This window comes from Pyrus communis, chromosome 14 (assembly GCF_963583255.1).
Source record: "Pyrus communis chromosome 14, drPyrComm1.1, whole genome shotgun sequence".
Taxonomy (NCBI): Eukaryota; Viridiplantae; Streptophyta; class Magnoliopsida; order Rosales; family Rosaceae; genus Pyrus; species Pyrus communis.
In genome coordinates this window covers 5562378-5572156 of record NC_084816.1, presented here as the reverse complement: position 1 = coordinate 5572156, position 9779 = coordinate 5562378, and the positions used below count along the sequence as shown (strand labels likewise).

The window sequence follows — 9779 nt, the reverse complement described above, 5'->3', positions numbered from 1 at the left end:
AGTTATGTGCTTTAAAGTTAACGTTTTTATAGTTGTTTCGCATTTAGGTGACACGTACCCCGAGGACGAGCGTGCACACGCGAGGCAGGGGGGCTACGACCCTTCTACATACCAGTGAGTGGGCTTTTGTTTTCCGTATATACCTATATACAATTATTTTCCCAGAAATTGAGTAAAAAGGGTTATTTGCCTTATGCCATGCATGTTATTATTATCGTTTATGCATCATTGCACGCATTAGTAGTGGCATACATATATATGCATATTGGGTGCTGTGGACGCACAGGTAAGTGTCAGGTAAGTGGTATTCATATTTACTTTCAGTAGTAGTTTGAGAGACTTAGAGAGCTCATAACCTGCACCCCCGGTGTTAGTGCTCCCGCCCAGAGTAGGGCACAGTCCTTCACGTGATGTTCACCTCCCGCACCACACACTCAGCTTGGATCCAAGTTAGGTGCATAGGCCTGTCGTACAAACCACATTATGTGGTTCCAACTCGTAGGTGACTCACGATTATTCGCACAGCCTTCACGTGATCGTAGCACTAGAGCGTATATATATGTTACAACCAGGCCTGTCGTACAGACCACCTTGAGTAGTTCCGACTCGTGGGCAGGTTCAGTTATAAAGTTGAGATTTGAGCTCTAGATGCAGCCGTACAGGTCACGTTAGGTGACTCCGGCTGCCAGATGTTATGACGTTGATATGATTTTTACCCGGGGCACTTACATTCATTATGAGGCTTTAGCATGGCATATCTTGAGCATGATTGGCATACCCTTGAGCATGTTTGGCGTGTTTATACATACGGTTATATGATTATTTTCTGGGAAGTATACAGGTTTTACGGCGAGGGGTTAGAATGTATTTTTGCTAAATGGTTTTCAAAGAGCTTTGTTTTTGCCCACTCACGCTTTTGTTTTGCGCCCCTCCAGGTTCTAGTTGCTTAGCCGTTGCGGTGGTTTACCCTGAGGGCTGTCCGGCGTTTCTGACAGACACTCCCCATTGTAGGGTCGCCTTCGGGCGTACTACTGTTGTCTTTTTCGTTTGGGCTGCTATAGACCTGCTCTGAAATTGTATCTCACTTACTAGCACTTGTTTTAGTAACTTGTATGCTAGTTTTTAATTACTCGTACTTTTATATTACTACTTTATTAGCTTCCGCACGTGCACATGGCTACGTCACCTTTGTGTGACGGCCAGCACGCTCCGATCTCGGTCGGGGTGTGTCACAGAGGCTGCCACGTTGCACGCAACAACGGCTACAGACAGCTTGTCCAGCGCAGGCCCCATCACCTGCAAACCTTGTCGGTGACGCGCCCCCACGCGCTTGACGTAAATTTTTTTTTAACATGGCTGACGTCGGCTTGCATCACTCTCCCCTCAAGCGCTCGGACTTTGGGTTTGTGCCTGAGCTTTCCCTCGGGTTCCCCCTCAGCCCAATAACCCAAATGAGCTAGAATCGCTTTGGCAGACAATTGGGTTGCTGGAGCAGCCTGTCCACAAGACTAAACTATATATTGTCATATGAAGCAGCATGTAATTATAGATTAAAAGTGGGTATGCATAGTGGTAATGATTTTGGCATATAATTCAAAATTACAGCACCGTTCGTTGATAGCAATGTCATCTATACTTCCAAGCCAGCTAATAAGGAGTCAATATGCACATATAGGTAGAGATATCCAAATTGTTTGGAGCAAATGTGCTTTTAGAATTTGAATTTCTTTTTACAATTTTGATTAAACTAAGTTTAACTTCGCTTGTATAAAAAATAAAAAAAATAAGTCTTTACTAAAACTTTTTTCAACAAATATGATAAAATTCGCTAACATTAATTCCTCAACATGTACGTCAAGTCTGCCACATCAAAACAAGCAAATAAAACTGTGTGCTTTCCTTTTTGTTTCTTTTTTTCCCTTGTTTCTTTATGGCGTAATAATTTTTTGGTTGGACTCTAGCAACCGAAATCATCATATAACTACAAAGTTCACCGCAAAGACTAGTAGCACTAGTGGTTATTGTGTTTGTATTGGGATTATCAGGATCCAATCAGCTATCTAGTAGGTGCATGAACAGCTGCCCCGTGTAGCTTGTCCTGGTCACCCACTATCTGATAATAATCCAAACCAATGCTAATAGCAGCATCACTAGTATTTTGCATGCAGAGAGATTAGATGTTAGAGGTTGGAGATTAGAGAGCAGAGAGAGAGAGAGAGAGAGAGAGATGAACAGCAGAGACAGAAGATGGTCGCTTGAGGGAATGACAGCCCTTGTCACTGGTGGAACCAAAGGAATTGGGTTAGCTTCTCTGTATCTGGATAATTAAGACCATTAATCTTCGAAATTGTTATTAGTACTTTAAAAATCTCATTTCACACTTTAAATTTTCTATAATTAGAAAGAAAAATACACTTGTGAAGAGTGTAGAATGAGATTTTTAGAATGTTAATAACAGTTCTCTTAATCTTTTTTAATTTCAAATTTTCCTTTACATGCAATGTAATATTCTCTTTATTTCTTCTTTTGTCCCTTGTTTTCTTCGATCTATTTTACAATTATGAGTTTGAATCAATTTTACGAGAAAATTAGACTATTAGTCTTTGAATTTTGACTAAATTGGAATTTTGCTCTGAATTTTGATTCAACTCCTTTTAATCTCTAAACTAAAGCAAATTTTTAATTTTATTTTGGGTAATATTGGTAGAACTTCCGTTTAAAATTAAGGACAAATAAGAGAAATTAAGGGCAAAATAAAGAATAAAGAAATGGGTTAGCTATTAAGAACATTGCTCCAGTAACAAGTTCATAGATGAATGCCAACAAATGTTTAATCTCCAATTTAACTAAAATTCAGGGGCCAATGTTTCATTTTTTTCTTAATTTTGCTGCTCTATTTTAAAATTGATAATGTAATTATACAGGTATGCTATAGTGGAGGAATTGGCAGGGCTAGGTGCAATTGTGCATACTTGTGCCCGAACTGAAGTTGACCTCAATGACTGCCTGAGTCAATGGGAGAAGAAGGGTTTTCAAGTTACTGGTTCAGTCTGTGATGTGGTGTCAAAAACTCAAAGAGAGGAGCTTATAAATAAGGTCTCATCACTCTTTGATGGGAAACTTAACATCCTTGTAAGTACAGGACTCCTCAATTAATTGAAAGAATAATTTCAAGGCTTAATTATTGCAATGCCCCCGAAAGTATTTTTGAATCTCACTTTACCTTCCGAAAGTCATTTTGACCCATTTTGGCCTTTAAACATATTTTCATGTACCATTTTGCTCCCTTCCTTTGAGTCTCTTAAATATTCTGTTAAAGATGTTGAAAGTTTTGGCAACAATTTCATCAAAGATAATGTTAGAAGTTAATACAACGGTTGGCATCTAGAGAGGTCAGTACATGATTAAGTTAGAAGATTAATGTGTGTTCATGAATTTGAAGGTTGAGATGAGTTTAGGGATGAACTCATTTGAAACAAAATGAATCAAATATTAGTCAATTGTCCATAAGAAGAGTTTTCAAGTAATTAAGCGAGTGTAGGAGCTATGTGTAGCCTTTGAAATTCACACTTTCTCCTACAATATACTAGTGTATGAGATGCACGTATATTTAAACAATTAGATTAAAAGTATCAAATTGTACAATAGAAATCCAGCCGTTCAATGAACCAAGCACTCCGTACACCGATATATTATAGAACTTTCACCAAGTACCACTCAGTTTTGGCTTTATTATTGTTTTGTTATGGATTTTTTGTCATGGAGAAAATTGAAGTGGTAATTTGGTAGTAGCAGACAAGATGTCTTGGATCCTATATAGTTTGAGAAAAGTCAACTTTCAGGGAAAAATTAAGAATTTGAAGTTAGTAGAAGTTAATTTTTCTTCTCTAATCTATAATTGTCGTCCAATAATAATTTGAATCAACAAAGTTGAGACCATGATAGTATATGAAATTTTTTTATTTATACGGTGAAAACCAAACATCACATGTGACAGTGGCAACTCATTTTCTCTTTGCCATTAGAAAAGTTATCTTCCTTTCTTTTTTTTCTCTTTTCTTCGTTTCTCTCTATCTCTTTGTTTCTCCTCCTACCAGATGAATTTAAGATTCATATCCATGTTTATTCCCGAGTTTCAATTTAGAATTAAGGGTTGAAAAGTAGAGAGAAAAGAAGAGAGAAAATTTGGGATGGGTGGGGTGGACGGAAGATATGGAAGATGGAGGGGGACAAAAGAGTTAGAAAGGACTGAGGGATGAAGAGACAAAATTAGGAGTTTGATGGACAGCTTGATTCGTTTTTCATTTAAGTTTTTTAAATTTTTTTTTCTTTGATTACAATAAATACAGGGTAAATTACATTTTACCCTTTCAGATTAAGGATCGATTTCAATTTCTTACAACATTTTAAAAACATTTCAATTTTATACATTTACTTATCATTTTATTTCAATTTCATACAACCGTTAAAGAATCTGTTAAGTTAACCGTTAAGTGATGACGTGACAAATATAAGGTCCCTATTTGTGTTGACGTGACTGTCACATTTGTGTCACGTGGCTAAACATTTAATAAAAAATTTAAAATATTAAAATAATTAATTAAAGAAAAGTAAATTAAAAATAAAAATAAATAAAAAATAAAAACACCCGACACCCTTCCATCCCCTCCACCCGAGCTTCGTCTTCCCCACCCCCTTCTCCCCAGCAGAGCCCACCCTCAAATCAGACACACTCCCTCTCTCTCTCTAATCCTAGCTCCAAAAATCCAATATGCCTCCGCCCCATCAGCGTCACTCCCACTCTCACCGCTGTTAGATCGACCCCAAAATCTGGAGGGCACGCGCCAGAAACTCTGTCCAAATCCCCTCTCCTCTCCAAGCCTCTCATTCTCTGCCGGATCTCCGCCCTCCACTTCCTCGCTGTCCCCACCACCGACGAGGTCTTCGCCATGTTGCCGGAGTTCTTTACAGCTCGCCGTCTTGCGTCCCTCTGCATTTCAGATTTCATCGATGCAAATCCAGAAGCTCTGTGCGTGAAAGCAGAGAAGTGCGTTGGTGGGATAGAGGGAGATGTTTGCAGTGTTCTGATTTGTGGTTTTTCAGAAGAGAAAAAGATAGAGGGATAGGAACTGCCAGTGGCCCGAACGGCGAGGAGTTGGACGCTGACGACGACGGGGATTCAGAAAGACAGGACGATAAGGGGATTTTTGGAGAGAGAGAGAGAGAGAGAGAGGGAGTGTGTCTGATTTGGGGGTGGGCTCAGGTGGGGAGAAGGGGGTGGGGAAGATGAAGCTCGGGTGGAAGGGATGGAGGGGTGTCGGGTGGGGAAGACGAAGGTGGGGTTCTGGTTTTTTTTTAACTTTTCTTTAATTTTTTTTTTAATTTTTTTTATTAAATGTTTAGCCACGTGTCACAAATGTGGCATCATGTCATCACTTAAAGGTTAACTTGGATTTTTTTAACGGTTGTATAAAATTGAAATAAAATGATAAGTAAATGTATGAAATTGAAATGTTTTAAAGATGTTGTAAGAAATTAAAATCGACCCTAAACCTGAAGGGTAAAATGTAATTTAGCCAAAAATATATAAGAGGAATAATTTTTAAATGGGCTTTTAAAGTCTTTTTATATAAGGTTAAATTTGGTATTAAAAATTTCATGAAAAAGTGCGTGGAAAATAAGACTATGGGGTGACATATCAGCACTCATAGTTAATTGGATAATTGTGATGATAATGGTTGTGCTAGTTAGTCGTCCAATCTATGGAAAAAATTGTTGTGTTTATGCTAAACCTTTCCAAAAATGTGTGTCTGTAGATAAACAATGTGGGGGCTAACAGACCAAAAGCAACATTAGAGTACACAGCTGAAGATTACTCATTCTTAATGAGCACCAATCTTGAATCTGCTTACCATTTGTGCCAACTTTCACATCCTCTGCTCAAAGCTTCAGGATCTGCTAACATCGTTTTGTTGTCCTCCATTGCTGGTGTGGTCTCACTAAATATTGGAACTATATATTCTGCAACTAAAGGTGCTTAATTATTTTCCTTATATAGTTTTGAGCTTTATATGAAAACAAAATCAATGGATCGTCTGTATTGTAGTGGACTAGGAAGTTGTGCTAGTGTTTAATTAGGTTGTTGCTAGGCCTATTAAAAGGCTAGAATTGTTAAGGAAGGAGGAATTATGTATTTTGAATGATTTTACGTAAACAGAGACTAGTTCTCCATATGTCTCTTAGGTCTAGTTGTGCTTGAGATTTCAATAATCCTCCCTCTGTTTTCCTCCCCGCATTAACAATCGAGCTTAAATTGTGTGGCCTTTCTATATTGTCTCTCTCAGGTGCAATAAATCAATTAGCAAGAAACTTGGCATGTGAGTGGGCAAAAGATAACATAAGGACTAACAGTGTTGCACCTTGGTTCATCGCCACTCCCCTCGGTGATATGGTAAGATCATTATCATCACGTGCTTGTGCATGTTTTTTTTTTTATTTTCATTTGTTTTTTATTTTTAAATACAACCGATATTGGGAAGGAAAATCGAAACCGGACCTAAGGAATATAGGTGAATTCTCCTAACCACTTACATTCCGAGTTTTTTACATCTAATGTCCTTAAGCATGCTTTAAATTCAACCCCGTCAACAATTCATTAATAGGATCTTTCAAAAGTCCGTAATCAAATCAGAATAAGAAGTTGGATTGTGACTAAAAAACATGGTGGAATCACAACACTAGTGGGCTCATACACAATGAGGAATTCAACTCTTGATTTTGAAATAATTGGATTTGTTTATGTATGTTGTCCAATATTATAGTGGATAAGATGTTGGATTTCTACCCATGTGTCCTTGATTTAAAACTCCCTCTTTTCTAAATTATTGTAATAGTTTCGAACTCTCCATTTCCCCTAATAATGGTAAATTAAAAAAAAAATGGATTTGTTAGTGGGAGTAAGAAACAAAACAAAATTTCACATTAAGAGAATAACCATGCTCAAATTAAAATCAATGTTGTAGGCCTAAATTTAACTGAAGGAGAGAGAGGGAAGTGACATCAAAGAGATAAAAGAGACGTATAGGAAAGTTCTGTGTTTGTTATTCCCCCTATTTTGTGTCTTTAGTTATAGTAAAGATAAAAGACTTACGGCGTTCACAAAAAAAAAAAAAAAGATAAAAGACTTACTTGCTCTACAAGTAAGAAAATCCTAAGATCTTCTCGATTACATAAGGATCCTAAACACAATTTACTTGGATTTACACTAATATTTATTTATTGAAACCTTATTGATTTATGATCGAAGTCCGTTGACTATCCATTTTTGCATTTAAACATGACATGTCACCACTTTGTTTTTTTATACTTTATTTTCGGTTAAACTTTATATCACCAATCAAATATAATTAATTCATTTACTTTCCAGATTTTCATAAGATTAGTTAGATCTAATCAATTCCTACATTTTAGGCAAAACAAACTTTGATTAGTTCAGACCAAAAGTCTATTTAACACCTAATGTATCTATTTTGTGCAATTGAAGTCACTCCTCTTCCTCTTTGTCATCTTTTTACTCCATGAACACATGCCTCACCAATTTTGGAGTACATAATGGGTACAAATTTACAGTACTTTTTTTATGAGTTTAGAATGTACCCATATATGAGTTGAATGCATTTTTTTGGTCATATGGGTATATTCTATGCAAAATGTATCCATATATATTGCACTTTTTGTTTGGATCCGTGTCATGAAGACCAATGTTCTGTGTACATTGTTTTTTTTTTCTTTTTTCTTTTTTATATGTGTTTAGAATGTGCCCGCTTGATTGTTGGTAGATTAATGTTATGTTGGTTTCAAATTTTACTGTGCATTGTGTGCCTTTTATATTTTTTTAGGGAATAATTTATTACAAAACTTGAAGTCCATAAATTAAGGAATCTTAAAAAGAAATAGTTGATATGGAAATACATTAATATCAATAAGATGCAATGCACAAAGTCAAAGTACTTTGATAAAAAAAAATTGAAAACTAATAAGGTTTCTGTGAAATAATATTGATAACTAGAGACCACATCTAAAATCTCCTTTTATTTTTTTATTGAAGAGCTAGACAAGTTATTAAACAATTATTGATATATTACATCCATTCTCTCTTCTGTACGTGCAGTTTCTCGGGAAGGAAAAGGCATTGGAGATGATAAACTCTCGGTGCCCTTTAGGACGTCCTGGGGAGCCAGAGGAGGTGTCTTCCTTGGTAGCATTTCTATGCCTACCTGCAGCTTCTTACATTACTGGGCAAACTATTCTCGTCGACGGCGGGGTGAGTGTCAATGGCGTGCTCTTCCAAGGAGTATGAATTGGAAACATGTCTCATCTATCGAATTCCAAAGTGGTTGTGCTTTAAAGCTTACGTGAAAATAAGCCTAAGAAGGTGATGTTAATGTTCTAATGAAATAAGTAAATAAAAAGATCGCCAACCATTTGGTCAGCATCTAGTTTTCACTCTATTTAAGGAGCTTTCAAACCTCGTTAGTATTGACAATTGGTTTGAAACTGTAATGTATTAAATGGTTTTACTCTAATTATATTAAGGTCTTTTGTGATTAAACTTTTTATGTTTGGTTAAGTAGTTAACTTGTGACAATATCAGTGTCTGATTTATTAGTAGTGCCCGCTGCAGTCCCTTTATAAAATCTTGACAGAAAAGAATGTCAACTTTGAAATTTTGTCCAAACTTAAGTAGAAGATAAATTAATCATCAAGAAAATATAATCCCTAGAAGTTAATATCCATTTATTCATTCAACATTTATTAAAATACAGTGAGTTATCCAATCTAATCATAAACATCAAACGAAATTCAAATCACAATGTGTGAGTACGTATACGAACAGTTTGATGTTTTTATTTTTGTTTCTGAAATGATGCTCATCTCAACACATTTTTTTTTTCCTGCAGCAAACTCATTCCACGTTATCTCATATTTTATACATCCAACTTCAACTGACCCATCCAAAGATTGCATAACCCCATATTAATATTGTTTGGACAATTTGTTCGTCAAGTATTCTCAAAACTTCATATGTTTCGGGCTTTTAATAATGAAAACTTTAACGAAAAGTTTATGGTACCGTTCACTTTAATGAAAATTCATATTTTTATTCAAAAAAATCAATCATGGTACTATTCACTTTACTCTTTATTTTGTCCTTATTGTTAAAACTCAAAGTTTTCAAATTATTTTTATTAGTTTTTCTTTTAATATATTCATTTTCTTTTTTGGGAAACATTATATATCGAGAGTTATTCTTTTTTTTTTTTTTGGTCAAATCCTTTCCTAAGACCATCTCCAATGGTTGGGCTAAAAGCCAAATATTTTGGCCCGGAAAATTTAGCTTTTAGCCCAGAAACAACTTTTCTGCTCCAACCGTTCTAGCCTAAAATTTTAACCCGGGATTATTAAAAATGAACTTAGACTATTTTTTTTTTGTTAAATTAAATTTAAAAAATAAATAAATATGTAGACTATCGTAAATTAATTTTATAAACATTTTAATCTAAAAAAAATTAAATTTCGATAAATATTGGGTGGAGTCCACTTTGATTTCTGGGCTAAATTTTGAGGGGAATTTGACCTTGGTTTAGCATTTAGCATTTAGCCCCAATTTTCCCCTTGGGTTGGAGTGGGTTTGGGGGAAAATTTTAGGGGGTAATTTAACTTTTAACCTACCATTGAAGTTGGTTTAAGAAATGAAGAAGTTATATTAAAAAAGATAA

At 35.7% G+C, this 9779-nt stretch overlaps 1 protein-coding gene across 1 annotated transcript; it reads left to right on the top strand.

The window, feature by feature from the left end:
- Positions 1–2029: 2029 nt before the first annotated feature.
- Positions 2030–8700, top strand: LOC137716071 (tropinone reductase homolog At1g07440-like). Its single transcript, XM_068455466.1, has 5 exons — positions 2030–2301; positions 2925–3132; positions 5817–6033; positions 6345–6451; positions 8171–8700. Exons 1-5 carry the CDS (start codon positions 2228–2230, stop codon positions 8357–8359), a joined length of 795 nt encoding a protein of 264 aa, XP_068311567.1. The 5' UTR covers positions 2030–2227; the 3' UTR covers positions 8360–8700.
- Positions 8701–9779: the final 1079 nt, after the last annotated feature.